Genomic DNA, 14,743 nt, shown 5'->3' with positions numbered 1-14,743 from the left:
AGTCAGGAAGAGGAGCAGAGAGAGAGGGAATCCCGAGCAGGCTCCCTCAGTGCAGAGCCCGACATGGGGCTCAATCCTGTGACCCTGAGATCATGACCTCAGCCAAAATCAAGAGTAGGATGCTCAACCGACTGAGTCACCCAGGCACCCCAACGCCAGCTAATTTCTAAGCTGAATAGTTCTGCTTAGAACTAGTTTATCATAAGATATGGTGGTGGGGGATGAATAATTAAGACAAAAATATGAAAATGTATATACTGGCTTTATAATAGTGTCTTTAAATCTATCCCCACCTCCACACTGGCCCCTCCAAATCTTAGGGAGTATGATTATTTTGCTGTAAGAGTCTTGGCTGGAGACAAGGGTGGCATTTAACTTCACCACAGAAGAGGCCTGTGTCTTCTGCCCTCAGCTCTTGGAAGATGATCTTTGTTTGCCCAGAGGCTTAGGCTAGACAAGGAATGGCAATGTGATTTAAGGTGAGGCTTAGGGTCACATGGTAGCAGTCCACTGGAGACTTGAGATCAACCATATGGGGGCTTAATTAATCATGCCAATGTAATGGAGCCCCCAAAACTGAGAATGAGTCTTGGAATAGCCTCCCCAGTGCACAGTACTCTATGTGTATTGTCACACATTGATATTGGGAAAATAACATGTTCTGACTGCATGGGAAGAGGGTGTGGGAGTCCTCATAGTATCTCACAGTTCCCCAGACTCATGAGCTTCTTTCCTTGGCCAGTCTTCCTCTGTGTCCTTTTCCTATAAGAAACTGTATAATAGAGTGTATACAGTGAGTATTATAGCATTAAGTGGGTTCTGTGAATCCTAACAAGTACCCCCAGTAGTTGTTTTGGGAATCCCCTGAACTTGCAGTTGGTGGAAGAAGTGACCGTGGTCTTGTGTAGATTGTGTTCACTCTTACTCTACAATTAGCTAAATTCCTCACAAAACTCTACTCAAGAGGAATCTGAATCTTAAGCTGTTTGTTCTGTCAGATAGGCAAGGACTTGGTCTCTCAGGAAAATAGATAAAACACACGCACTTTGATAGACTTACAGTCTATTTTTCCTCACTTTTATGTTCTAGAATTACAGAATTATAAAGCATATTTTCTTCTTCTCATGTCTTATAATCAAGAGAAAATATACTCAGCAGAAGTTTCACCAAAAAAACCCCAGTTACTGGAATTAGCAGATAAGGACATAAATGATTGTAAATATATAAAATAATTGGAAAAGAATAATAATAGGGATAGAGAAGGGGTATAATGAGTTGAAGAGTATTTCTCAAAAATTCTTGTCTATCCAGAACCTCAGAATGTGACCTAATGTGGAAATAGAGTCTTTACAGATGTAATTAGGTTAAAAATGAGGCCCTAGTATTGGGCCCTAATCCAGTGACTGGTGTCCTTACAAGAAGAGGGAAACGGATACAGAGAGACACAGAGGAGAGGGCCTTGTGAAGACAGAGGCAGAGATTGAAGTGAGGCATTTGCAAGCCAAGGAATGCCAGTTGCTGGCAGCCACCAGAAGTGAGGAGGGAGGCCTGGAACAGATTGTCCCTTAAAACCTCAAACCCTGCTGACACCTGGATTTTGGACTTTCAACCTCCAGAACTGTGAGAGAATACATTCTTGTTGTTTCAGGCCATTCATTTTATAGTACTTTGTTATGGCCCTAGGAAATTAATACACAAGGTAATGAGATATCTTAGGATATGGTAGCAAACTTTAAAAAAAATTTTTTTTTTCAATGTTTATTTATTTTTGGGACAGAGAGAGACAGAGCATGAACGGGGGAGGGGCAGAGAGAGAGGGAGACACAGAATCTGAAACGGGCTCCAGGCTCTGAGCTGTCAGCCCAGAGCCCGACGCGGGGCTCGAACTCACGGACCGCGAGATCATGACCTGGCTGAAGTCGGACGCTTAACCAACCGCGTCACCCAGGCGCCCCGGTAGCAAACTTTTTAAAAAGGACCAAATGGAAATTCTAGATCTGAAAAATATAGTAGCTAAAATAAAAACCACAATGGATGGGCTAAACACCAAATTGGATGTTACAGAAGAAAGAATAAGTGAACTTGAAGACAAATAAATAGAATTTACCACACTGAAGCAGAGAGATTAAAAGAAAAAAAACAAACCTGAGGGGTGCCTGGATGGCTCAGCTGGTTAAGCATCTGACTGTTGAATTTGGCTCAGGTCATGATCTCACAATTCATGAGTTCAAGGCCCTCATTGGGCTCTGCACTGCCAGTGCAGAGCCTGCTTGGGATTCTCTCTCTCTGCCCCCTGTCTCTGCCCCTTCCCCTTGTGTGCACACCCCCCCCCCCAAAATAAACATTAAAACGCGTTTTGTTTTGTTTGTTTGTTTAACTTTGATGGATATTATTTTGCTTTGTTGTTTTTTATTTTAATTTTATTTTTTAAATTTACATCCAAATTAGCATACAGTGCAACAGTGATTTCAGGAGTAGATTCCTTAATGCCTCTTACCATTTAACCCATCCCCCCCTCCCACAACCCCTCTAGTAACCCTTTGTTTCTTCTCCATATTTAAGAGTCTCTTATGTTTTGTCCCCCTGTTTTTATATTATTTTTGCTTCCCTTCCCTTATGTTCATCTGTTATGTGTCTTAAAGTCTTCATATGAGTGAAGTCGTATGATATTTGTCTTTCTCTAATTTTGCTTAGCATAATACCTCTAGTTCCATCCACATAGTTGCAAGTGGCAAGATTTCATTCTTTTTGATTGCCAAGTAATACTCCATTTGTGTGTGTGTGTGTGTGTGTGTGTGTATACACACATCTTCTTTATCCATTCATCCATCAATGGACATTGGGCTCTTTCCATGCTTTGGCTATTGTTGATAGTGCTGCTATAAACATTGGGGTGCATATGTCCCTTCGAAACAGCATACCTGTATCCCTTGGATAAATACCTAGTAGTGCAATTGCTGGATCGTAGGGTAGTTCTATTTTTAATTTTTTTGAGGAACCTCCATACTGTTTTCTAGAGTGGCTGCATCTGCTTGCATTCCCACCAACAATGCAAAAGAGATCCTTTTTCTCCTTATCCTCGCCAACATCTGTTGTTGCCTGAGTTGTTAATGTTAGCCATTCTGACAGGTGTAAGGTGGCATCTCATTGTGGTTTTGATTTGTATTTCCCTGATGATGAGTGATGTTGAGCATCTTTTCATGTGTTGGTTTGCCATCTGGATGTCTTTTTTGGAAAAGTGTCTATTCATGTCTTTTGCCCATTTCTTCCCTGTATTATTTGTTCTTTGGGTGTTGAGTTTGATAAGTTCTTTATAGATTTTGGATCCTAACCCTTTATCTGCTATGTCATTTGCAAATAACTGCTCCCATTCTGTCGGTTGCCTTTTAGTTTTGCTGATTGTTTCCTTCACTGTGCAGAAGCTTTTTATTTTGATGAGGTCCCAATAGTTCATTTTTGCCTTTGTTTCCCTTGCCTCTGGAGATGTGTTGAGTAAGAAGTTGCTGCAGCTAAGGTCAAAGAGGTTTTTGCCTGCTTTCTTCTAGAGGATTTTGATGGCTTCCTGTCTCACATTTAGGTCTCTCATCCATTTTGAGTTTATTTTTGTGTATAGTGTAAGCAAGTGGTCCAGGTTCATTTTTCTGCATGTCGTGTTCCAGTTTTCCCAGCACCACTTGCTGAAGAGACTGTCTTTCTTCCATTGGATATTATTTCTTGCTTTGTCAAAGATTAGTTGGCCATATGTTTGTGGGCTGTTCCATTGATCTGTTTTTGTGCCGACATTAAAAAATGTTTAAAAAAAAAAACCCAGGGGTGCCTGGGTGGCTCAGTCGGGTAAGCGTCTGACTTCAACTCAGGTCACGATCTCACGGTCCGTGAGTTTGAGCCCGCGTTGGGCTCTGGGCTGATGGCTCGGAGCCTGGAGCCTGCTTCCGACTCTGTGTCTCTCCGCCCCTCCCCCGTTCATGCTCGATCTCTCTCTGTCTCAAAAATAAATAAACGTTAAAAAAAAAAAAAAAAGCCCAGACCACACTAACAACATCACTTAGCATTGATACATTATGAGACTGGGAAGCATACATGAAATTGGGATCAAGAGAAAGAAAATAGGGCAGGAAAAAATATTTGAAGAAATAAAGACTGAAAAACTTTCCAGAAACTCACAACATTCTTAAGACAGATACAAAGAAGTCACACCCAGGTGTACCATAGCCAACAGCTGAAAACCATCATCAAGAGAAAACTTAAAAGCAGATAGAGGGAAATGACACATCCCTCCCCATCCTCCCCACCTGCCCTGTTTCCTGAGAGGTAGGTGTTGCTTCCTGCTCCCCCCCCCCCCCTCCCCCCGGGTGGTGGCCCTGACCTTAGTCTCCATGCTGTTTCTAGCTTGAATCCCACCCGTGACTTTCAGGATGAAGTTTGGTCTTCAGTGTGATCACTGTAGTGCCCTTGCAGCTGCTCTGTCACTTCCCACAACTTCTAGTTGGAGTGTCTAGTTTTTCAAGTGTGCCTTGCTACCTTCTTCTGGGAACTCTCCTTCTTCAGAATCCCTCCCTGCCATCTTTCCCTCCATTCCAAGCTGGACCTCCTGGGTCCTAGAGGTCTGAGTAGTAGGTTTGTGCCTGCACTGTATGGGTACTGATGTTAGTGAAATAAGATTGGAAATTCATTCACAAGCCTTGTGTGGCATCCTTTCTTCAGACATAATTGACTGTGGGTGAGGGTTTAGAGAACCAGTCAGCCTACTGTGGGCCTTGCCAGCCTCTGTGGAGTCAGCCTGCACCATGCTCATTTTCTGTATGCTAGCCACATCGGCCTTCTTTTGGTCTGCATGCAGTCTTTTCAGCCTCAGGCCTTTGCACCTGTTGCTCCTCTGTGTGGAATTCTACATACCTCCTATACAGAGATTGCACCTAGTCACCACTTGCCCAGAAAAACCTCTGACCACCTGGATTAGGACACACACATGCTTCTAAGAACTTGCCTTTACACTGTGTCTTTTCCTATGAGGACCTGTCCAAGTTGTAACTCTTTTGTGTGATTACTATGTCGATCCCTATCCCTCTTGCCTGTGAGCTCTGCAAGGCAGGAACTCTGTCTGGTTTTGTCCATTTTGTATTCTCCAGTAACCAGCACAGAGTCTGGGGTCCAGTAACTGCTCTGGTAATACCTTGTGAGTGAATGGATGGGTGAATGGGTGGGCAGTTCCAGCAGTAGTTTGGCCCTAGAATGTTAGTGGTTCCTCTAGGAGTGACTCCTAGAGAAACCTGAAGGTTTTTCCCCTCAAGGACTAACTGCTTTGTATCATGTGTTTCCCAGGACTCTTTTTTTTTTTTTTTAATGTTTGTTTATTTTTGAGAGAGATACAGAATGCAAGCAGGGGAGGGGTAGAGAGAGAGAGACAGAATCTGAAACGGGCTCCAGGCCCCGAGCTGTCAGCACAGAGCCCAACGCGCCGCTCGAACTCACGATCAACTCTGGATCCTTGAGATCATGACCTGAGCCCAAGTCCGAGGCTTAACCAACTGAACCACCCAGGCGCGCCCCAGGACTGTCTCTTAATAAAAGAATCCTCCCTCTCCTCCTCCCTCTCCATTTCACATTCAGCCCCAGCCTGGCTTAATTCTCCACCCTGTAACAGCTGCTTTCATCTTCCTGTCTCCACGGTTAGGACTGTCACTGTTCCCGCAGGTTTGGCACACCTACTGGTGCTGCCCTTAGAAGTCACTGCATATACTCCTTTAGAAAGCTAAAACGTCATGTTAAAGAAGTGGCCCTGAACTCAGGCAACCAGGGGCTCAGTGGGAGGAAGAAACCTGCGTCTGGTTGCCCTGGCCTCAGAAGTCAGCTGCAGCGTACTGGGCACAGATGGGCAAGGGCTCTTGTCCTGCGACAGCGCTGTCGTCACAGGGCTTCCTGAACTTACAGGAGCGAGATCACTTCCCAGTCACACGGCTGAGAAGCAGCAGGGACAGGAGAGGAACCCAACCTTGTCGGCTCCAGAACCCAGGGCTCCCCTACAAACTAGGTCGCCTGCTTCCAGAGTATGGCCTGGTTTGTGAAGTTGGTACCCCCTACTGACATTTTCCTAGCAACAAGTTTCCCTGCAGATGAGTGGGAGGAGGAGCCAGGAGACCATTCCCCTTCACCACAATAGGAAGCTGAGGCCTAGCAGGGGTCTACAGGGGCAGATGGCAGGCAGGCTAGGGCACAGACCCCCAAGCCTTGGGAGCTGGATCCGTGCCCCCTCCCCTGGCGCCTGCGCACTGCAGTTCCGTTCCCGCCCAACCCCGCCCAATCGCCCGGGTTTTCAAATTTGAAACCTGCTCCTTTTCCCGCCCGAACTTGTAGGCCAGCGGAGGGGGAGGGTGGGGCCGAACGCAGCCAATAGTGCCTCACAAGCTTCCCGGCCCCGCCCTGAAGGTGACGACAGCAAGCCGCAGTAGGCAATGGGCAAAGGTGCCCGCTGGCCCCGCCTCCGTGGCGCCCACGTGCAGCAGTCGAGCTGGGGCCTCCCAGAGACCACGGGTGCCCGGATTACCATTCTAGGGGCAGAGTCTTCGCTATCAACTCCGGGCTGGAAACTGAGGCCCTGATACTCCAAGTAGTCGGCGTGGGGTCGCTGAACGAAATGGGCAAGATGCGGCCCCATTCAGCCTGGGGACTCACTCAAAAACTGGGCCTGGAGGAAGCGCCCGTGGCAGCCCTGGGAGTCTGAGGGGCCGGGCTGGCTCGTGGAGGTGGGCTGCAGTTCCCTGGTCCCTTTCCAGAGGGGCGGGGCCAAGAACTGGGCCGTCCGGGGGCGGGGTGTCTCGGAGGCGGGGCCGGGGCCCCTGTGTTTGTTGCACCGTGTCAGTTACATTGTAACAAAAGTGGTGCAGCCGCTCTTTGGGCCAGCACCTTAGGCCCGCCCGCCACCAGCTGTCTCCGACATGGAACCTGTGGCCAGCAATATCCAGGTCCTGCTGCAGGCGGCCGAGTTCCTAGAGCGCCGCGAGAGAGGTGAGGAAGAAACATTGGTCAGACTCCAGGCAGCAACCTCGCTGACACAGGCCTGGACTAGACTTGGCTCCCAACTGGAAGGATGCATGCATGGCCTTAGGCAGTAACCCTGAGGCACCCTTTCTCAGTTTGGCGGGGTGGTGGGGTTGGGAAAATGGCCCTGGCGCCAAAAACCCTTCCCTGACCGTGCCTTGCCAGGGGCGCCTGCAGGGACCAGCCCCAGCCTGAAGCGGGCGGGGGCTGTCTCTGGCAGAAGCTGAGCATGGCTACGCGTCCCTGTGCCCGCACCGCAGTCCGGGCCCAGTCAACAAGAGGAGGAAGAGATCCCCCCAAGCTTCTGGCACGCTGGACAGTGGGCGGTGAGGAGTGCTGGGGACGGTGGAGAGAGGAGGGGGGATGGGTCCCTTCATCGGGCCTCACCTTTGCCCACTTCCTCCTTGTTGCTTGCATCTTCTGGGCCAGATCCTCACTCTGGAGGCAGTTCAGACCTCTCCTGCCATCTCCTCACTCCCCTCTATTCCTTCAGGGACTATTTCTTGAGCACCCCTGTTGTGTCAGGAGCTATAAATAGGATACTTCAGGGTCCTTCTTCCACTCAACACTAGCACACTCCACATCTCACTCCACTCGATTTCTCCCACAGGCTTCCTCCTCTTCTCTCGTGTCAGCCCTTTGCACATGCTATTCCCTCCAATTTTAATGCCTCTCCTTCCACTACCCACTTTGGATAGCTTGTTTCTGGCCCAGCTCAACTGTCATCTCTGCCCAGGAAGCCCTTCCTGACTGCTGGTAGGTGGCCTCTTTCAGACCCCACAACCACCTGGGCAGGCCTCCCAGCTTTTGGCCCCATTTGTCTCTTTCTCTCTTGGGGATTCCATTGCCCAAGGCCGGCACAAGATCCCCACATTGGGCTAGTTTGGAGCAGACAACTATAGTGGATTTTAAGCCCCTGGGACTGAGGGTGTGGTAGTAGCTGACACCCCCTCACCCCATCCTCCCTGGCATTGACAGGTCTGTGCACAACGAGCTGGAGAAGCGCAGGTGAGTCCTAGCTTTGCCTGACATCACCAGGCCCCAGGAACCACCTCCCTCTGGCCTCCCCTCCCCTACTGCCCCTGTAGCCAGCAAGGCTGGGCTGGCACTGCCCTCCAGACCCCTTCCCCTGCAGGAGGGCCCAGTTGAAGAGGTGCCTGGAAGAGCTAAAACAGCAGATGCCCCTCGGGGCTGACTGTGCCCGGTACACCACATTGAGCCTTCTGCGCTGGGCCAGGATGCATATCCAGGTATGGAGCTACCCCTGCACCCTGGGGCCAACCTGCCAGAACTCCTGAGAAGTATAGTAGGGAGGGGCTGAGTGGAACTGGGAAGAGAGGCCTGAGGTCATAGGTCAATAGTGTGACATGGGACAGTTCTCTATGCTTTTAGCTTCCATATTTGTGAAGTAGGAAGAAAAGCAGAAAGTAAGGATTGTTATGAGGCTTGAGTTTGCTCAGTAAATGTTCACGGCTATTACAGCTATTATATCACTTCAATCCTAACTGGCAAGTCACTTAGCCTCTCTGGACTTTACCCTCCTCTGTAAGGAGGGACATGTCTGTTGACAATATTTTGATGTGTCATGTGTCAGGGTCCCTAGAACTGCAGAGGACTGGTTTTCACTCTCTCTCCCCCATCCTTCAAGGCCTCCGGTTCTGAGCCCTCTACTCTGATACCATTTTGGAGAGTAGTTCCAGAGGCCAGGAGAGGGGAAGGTCAGAGGAAGTCAGTCACCTATCCTCCCAGGGCCCTTCCGCTGCCTGGGCTAAGCTCAGCACCCCCTGGTGGACAGGAGTGGGGTATGCCCCAGGCAGCACCCCTACTCCCACCCCCAATGGGAGCTTAGGGAATGGACTAAAAGTGGCCTTGGAAACAAGAGGCCTTTTCTTGTCCTTTTGGCCCTTTTGGCCTAGGAAGAAATGGGGGCACAGGAGGCTAAGGACCAAGCAGCACAGCTAATGAGAGGCAGAATCATAACCCAGGCCCAAGTTCCCTGATTTGCAGTTTCCTTCAAGTGTTTATTGAGCACCTGTTCTACCAGGACCTGTTGTAGGCACCAGGGGTTGTGGTAGAGAGATCCAGGTGCTTATGCAGCAAGTAAATCACGGTGTAGGGAACGTCAGCACCACCCCATAGTGCCTGCATCCCTGGACTCTGTTGAAGGACACCCTGGTCAGGTAGCAGGCCCATTTCTCACACGGAGCTTGCCTGACGTGGTTCTTGGAGAGATAATGTGTGCCCCTTGGGTGCTGGCTGGCCCATGGGCAGGAACTAGGGATTGCTCCTTCCTTGAAGTCCTATATCCCCTGTCCTGGCCCTACCCGTTTTGCCTTCTCCAGGCCGTCTTCCATCTTGCCCTAGAATGTTCTTTGTAGCACATAGATCTCCTTAGGTCTACTGCTGGAAACCTTCTGTGGCTCTTGACAGGACAGTCCCAGTTCCTGCAAAACTGCAGGCCCTTCACAACTCAGGCCTTGCTACTGGTCAGCTTTTGGTCTCCCCTATCCCTGTGCCCCACCAGAAAAGCTTAAGTCTCTATGCTCTTCTCAGTTTCCCTCTGCTATGATGCTTCTTCCTGCCCCATTTTGCCTAGGCAGCTCTTACTTATCCTTCTGCACCCAGTACAAGTGTCCCCTCATCCAGTACTCCCCTTCTTGTTGACTAATGCAGACTTCTGCCCACCAAAGGCTCTGGTGGGAGGACCCTTGGCCCTCCAAGTCCCCGGAACCCAGGCTGGCAGAGCTTGAGGAGGATTAATGCTGAAGGCACAGGGTTCCTGGGAGAGTCTTGACTAGGAGTCACAGCCTCGGTTCGGTCTACAGTTTTCTAAAAATTTAAATTAGTTGGCAGCACTTAAAAGGACATTTGACATGAAAAAGTCTGACTTTCCAGCTTCTCTTAAAGAAATTAGGATGTCTGGCAGCACCAAGTCCATTTGCATGTGGCTATAACTGGCTATTACCTGGAGGTGGCCACCTTGAGCCGTGGTGCCCGCTTGCAGGTGTGCGGCAGTCCTCCCCAAAACCTGCTGCTCGCCACTACAAGACTCCTTTCACATCGCTGGACCAGGCTCTGAAGGCCTGAGATCGTGGTGCCCGCCCTCCCCAACTCCTCAACACGAGAGCGTTCACAGGCCATTTACACGGGCCCAGAGGGCAGGGGGGCTGGCTTCCCGGAAGATGCGGGAGCTCTCTGGGGCCCAAATTTAGACGCCCCTGGTCTGGAGCGGACAGTCACTGTTGAGGTGTGGTGGGATGAGCCCCAGGCCCCCAGGCAGCTGACCCCACAGCCCCTTGCTCCCTTGGGACCTGCAGAAGCTTGAGGAGCAGGAGCAGCAGGCGCGGCGGCTCAAGGAGAAGCTGCGCAGTAAGCAGCAGAGCCTGCAGCAGCAGCTGGAGCAGCTCCGGGGGCTGGCGGGGCCAGGTGAGAGGGAGCGGCCACGGGCAGACAGCCTGGACTCTTCAGGCCTCTCGTCGGAGCGTTCGGACTCAGACCAAGGTGAGTGCCCCGAAGCTGAGGGGTTGTGTAGACTGAGTGGGCCGGGTCTGCTGACTGGACCCTTCCCTGTGTAGAGGAGGCAGAGGTGGACGTGGAGAGCCTGGTGTTCGGGGGCGAGGCTGAGCTGCTGCGGGTCTTCGGCGCAGGCCAGGAGCACAGCTACTCACACAGCAGAACCACCTGGCTATGACCTTCACCGCCCCAAAGTGGGCCTCTACCCTCAGACTACTCTCCGCTCTGCCGGCAGGAGTCCTCCCCAAAGCCTCAGGGGCTGCTCGGAGTCACCTCCTGTTGCAATGGACTAAAAGGACCCTTGTGTGGGAATAGGTGCCTGCCCCCAACCTTGCCGCCGGCTGTGCCTCCTGGGGGAGGGGTGCCTGGGTTTCCCGAGCCCCACAGGGCAGGCAGCTTAGGCCTGGGCCACTCTTCCAGGCCTTTTTTTTTGTAGCACTTGGCTCTGCTGTCCCCAAGGGGGCAGGAAGCCTCTTGGGCCCTCACATTCCTTCCTAGACAAGGCTCTCTGGCCTTTGTCCCAGATACTGTACAGTATTTTCATTAAAAACCTCTTTACTAACTTCCTGTACATGGTCTTGCCCGATGAAAATGGGGAACTCCCAGCCGCAGACAAACTGGAAAAGAGGAAATGAGATCAGTAGCCATTGCTGACACTGTTGACCATACCAGCAGTGTCCCTTTAATTTTCACAGTTGGGGGCTGTCTGTCCCCAATTCATGGGCGGACGAGGCTGAGATGACTTGCCTGAGGTCCAAAGCCAGGAAAGCACGGAGTCAAGATTCAACCTAAAGCTTTCTGACTCCAGAGCTAGGGCTGACTGAATTCAACAAGTATTTATTGAGTGCCTGTTATGTGCTAGGTATTCTTCCAGGTACTTGGGACACATCAGAGAGTGCAATAAAGGTCCCTGCCCTCATGGAGCTTACAGTCTAGCATTTATTACCACTGCATCTGCACAATGCCTGTGACCCTGGGCACTTCACCGCGCCTCTCTGTGCCTGTCCTCAGCTGCCCGATGCGGGAGTAAGCAGGCCCAGCTCAGACATGGTAACATGCCTGGTGCACTGTAAATGGCAAACGGGACACCCACCCCCAACCCACCACCCAGACAGTAGAAAGGGCTGGAAGTTGACTTCTAATAATAAAGTACAAGGGGGAAAAGGGTGGAGGGATTTGAGCCAGGTGGTCAGGTGTCCTACCGCACCAGGGCCTGGGCTAGCTACACAAACTGCTGCTGCTGCTGTTGCTGCTTGGTGGCCGCCTTGCTGGCAAGGTCCTTGGCCTTCTCTGTAGCTGCCAGTGCCGTCTCCTTTGCCTTCTCCTTGGCTTCCTTGGCTGTCTCAACAAGGGTTTTGGAAGGGGCCTCACCTGCAGCAAAGGGCAGGGGCTGGCTTCAGAGAATGCCAAGAAGACCTATTTCATCACCCCTCCATGACATTCACCCTCTTTGGGCCAGGCCCCATTGGAAAGGTGGTATTTGCCCCAGGGTAGAGATCAGGAGTCCCAGGCTTAGAGTGGGGTGGTGATAGCCACAGACTCCACACAAATCAGGGCAGCTAGGACTTGACTCCAGCTTCTCTTTGTGCCCAGAGCCCTCACCTTGCAGCTTGGCCAAGATGTATTCAAAGCCCTTCATAGTCTTGGTCACATTGCTTTTGAACCGGGCAAGGCCAAATTCCTGGCAAAAGAAGAAAGGGGTAAAGATTTGGAGCTTCCCACTGATCCCTAGCCAAGTCTTTGTGCCAAATGCCTGGGCCCCCAAAGACCCAGCACCCCCACAAAGCTGCTCACCTGGACAGCTCTGGAGACACCAAATAAACTAGAGGAGACCCAGGCTTCCCGGCGGATTTCGGTCCAGCCGCTGTTATCAGAGTTCACACAGTAAACACATCGTTCCTCCACCACCTGTGCGGGGAATCAGGCCAACCACAACTGTGGGGGTGTCTTTCACTTTACCAAACTTGCACATCAATGTGATCCCCTGCCTCTCTTTCACAAGGTAAGGCAATAAAATGAAAACCTACTTCTTTCACTTACTGTATGCCAAATCTGCATTTTAGGAAGAGCAAGAACATAAAAAAGGCCATTTTGCTAACACCTCTCCTCTAACTCTTCAAACTAAGAGGCATACAGACTCGAGATCAGTAGGGTGCCTTCCAGCTCTATCCTGGTCCTGGATTTTGTTTGCTAGGTTTCCATGCAGTGCTTTTAGCCTGCCTTCCACCACTACAGCTCTTGAGCTCCCATTTCCAAAATGGAAATCTGGCAGTCGTCACAGCTCATTATCAGAGAAGTGGACCAGTATTTCCAAAAGAAACACTTAAAAGACATGTCTTGACAGCTGGATCACTATCTTTGTAATTTATAAAAACAGGTTATGCCCTCAGGATAGTCTGCTGTGAAGCCTTCAGAAAACTCTGGGGGAGAATATCAAGGTGCCTGCTCACTCTGTGACCTTGCAGGACACTTCCCCTCTCTGAACCTCACTTCCCTCTTTGCATAATAGAGAGTAATACCCACCTTTCCAGGGTCACTGTGAAGATTAGCTGAGAAAGAGAATGAAGAGTTCTCTGAAAGCTTTTAGAATATTCACAAGCGAGAAAATACTGCACTAGCTTTCTTTAAAGTTTTCAAGCTTTTTTATGTGCAAAAAAATCAAAACGTGTATGAACCTCTTCCACCAAAATCTCAGACAAAATTCCATTACATAAGACAGATAAATGTCTTAATAAACATCATAAGACAGAACTCCTCTAATTATGGGGCAAGAGGCCCAGAACCTCTCCCCTCTGAGGCACAAAGGAATTCCTTATGGCTTGATGGACTCCTGTTCGAAAATTACCACCTCCCTTCTTCAGCATCACTCCTGTGAGCCCAAACTATACATGTGCCAGGCACAGTGAGGGTACTCTGTATTTAGTACTTGGAACAACTCTGTAGAACAGGTACCCTCAGTATCAATGAGTTAAAAGACTGGTCCAGAGATACTAACCAGCTGAAAAGATCATCTGAGTTACACTCTAGAGCTATCACTCCCTAGTAACCCAGATCTGCCCCAGACCATAGAATTTCCTTCATGGCTCCCTAGCCACAGGTACCTGGAGTTTTCTACTTCTGGGGGAACAAGGGGAGGGTAGTCTCACCATCAGCCGGGCATGGTTGATGTTCCAGGTGAAGGTGGTCATGGTCTGGTTCTGCGGGTCCACAATAGAATCCTCCAGGATGTACACCGAGTGAGCAACATTGGCAGGAAACAGTCGCTCGGCCCAGCGGGGCATCCTGTTAGTCTTGGTCAGGAGACGCCGGGACAGGAGCTTCTGGTCAGGGGTCACCTCCCGGTGCACTATATCTTCCGTCAAGACATGTTTGCTGCAAGTATCAGAGTAAAGGTGACTCTAGGGAGCATGCCGCCTGTTGGGTTTCCCATTTGGAGCCTCCTGGCCCAGAATGGCCATGCCTTCCCCAAACTTGGCACGATCACGTGCAGTTATAAGTGGCGTGCCTCGGACCTGATCTAGAGTTCGTTGAGCCTATCCGCAGGCAAATTCCAACTCCCGCCCCCTCGCTGACCGGTCCAGCTGGACCTCATGATTTATTACACCCGTGGAGAATGCCACAGGCACTGGAGTTGGCCAACGCCCGGATTTCCAACCTCAAGATCCCTCCCAACTCAAGTTCCCCCGCCTCTTCCTGTCTCACCACCCCGAAATGAGAGAACCTTGGACTACAGCCTCAAGTAAACCACCGCCCAGGCCCAGCCTCTTTCCACTACCCTGCAGGCCTGGCCGCTTCCCGGATAGGGTTTTCTTAACCTACAGATGGCCACGGTTCCGCCGATCCCCTACCTCCGACTCGATGTCGAGTCCTTCCCGGCCCCACACTTCGATCTCCAAACAGCGAGAGGGGAGGACTGCTCTTTCCAGGGCCACGTACCTATAGGGATTCGGGTACCGCTGCCAGAAGGCAGCGAACACTTGGTCCCAGGAACTCCGGAGCACGCTCTGGCCCAGGAAATACTTCACCATCGTCCCGGCCGGGGCGGGCTCAGCATCCAAGCAGCATCAGGGGTGCAAAGCCCGGGGTGGGCACGCGGAGGCCGGGACGCGGCTCGGCGCACGCCCTCCAGGCTCGCAGCTCAGTCACCACCGCACCGCGCCCAGGAAGCCGCCGCCGCCATGAGGAGTTGTCC

At 50.9% G+C, this 14,743-nt stretch overlaps 2 protein-coding genes across 2 annotated transcripts; one reads left to right on the top strand and one right to left on the bottom strand.

Moving 5' to 3' along the window:
- Positions 1 to 6,796: 6,796 nt before the first annotated feature.
- On the top strand, positions 6,797 to 11,113 carry MXD3 (MAX dimerization protein 3). Its single transcript, XM_025924438.2, has 6 exons — positions 6,797 to 7,005; positions 7,259 to 7,364; positions 8,017 to 8,046; positions 8,174 to 8,288; positions 10,356 to 10,539; positions 10,614 to 11,113. The coding sequence occupies exons 1-6, from the start codon at positions 6,936 to 6,938 to the stop codon at positions 10,727 to 10,729; spliced, it is 621 nt and encodes a 206-aa protein (XP_025780223.1). The 5' UTR covers positions 6,797 to 6,935; the 3' UTR covers positions 10,730 to 11,113.
- Positions 11,114 to 11,362: 249 nt separating this feature from the next.
- Positions 11,363 to 14,722, bottom strand: PRELID1 (PRELI domain containing 1). Its single transcript, XM_025924436.2, has 5 exons — positions 14,488 to 14,722; positions 13,698 to 13,923; positions 12,346 to 12,459; positions 12,154 to 12,232; positions 11,363 to 11,922 (listed from the first exon to the last, which is right to left on the bottom strand). Exons 1-5 carry the CDS (start codon positions 14,577 to 14,579, stop codon positions 11,774 to 11,776), a joined length of 660 nt encoding a protein of 219 aa, XP_025780221.1. The 5' UTR covers positions 14,580 to 14,722; the 3' UTR covers positions 11,363 to 11,773.
- Between the last annotated feature and the right edge of the window lie 21 nt (positions 14,723 to 14,743).

Source organism: Puma concolor, chromosome A1 (assembly GCF_028749965.1).
Source record: "Puma concolor isolate L17-30 chromosome A1, mPumCon1.1.hap2, whole genome shotgun sequence".
In the NCBI taxonomy this organism is placed as follows: domain Eukaryota; kingdom Metazoa; phylum Chordata; class Mammalia; order Carnivora; family Felidae; genus Puma; species Puma concolor.
Note: the sequence above shows the minus strand (reverse complement) of the source record. Positions and strands in the feature narration are given on the sequence as shown.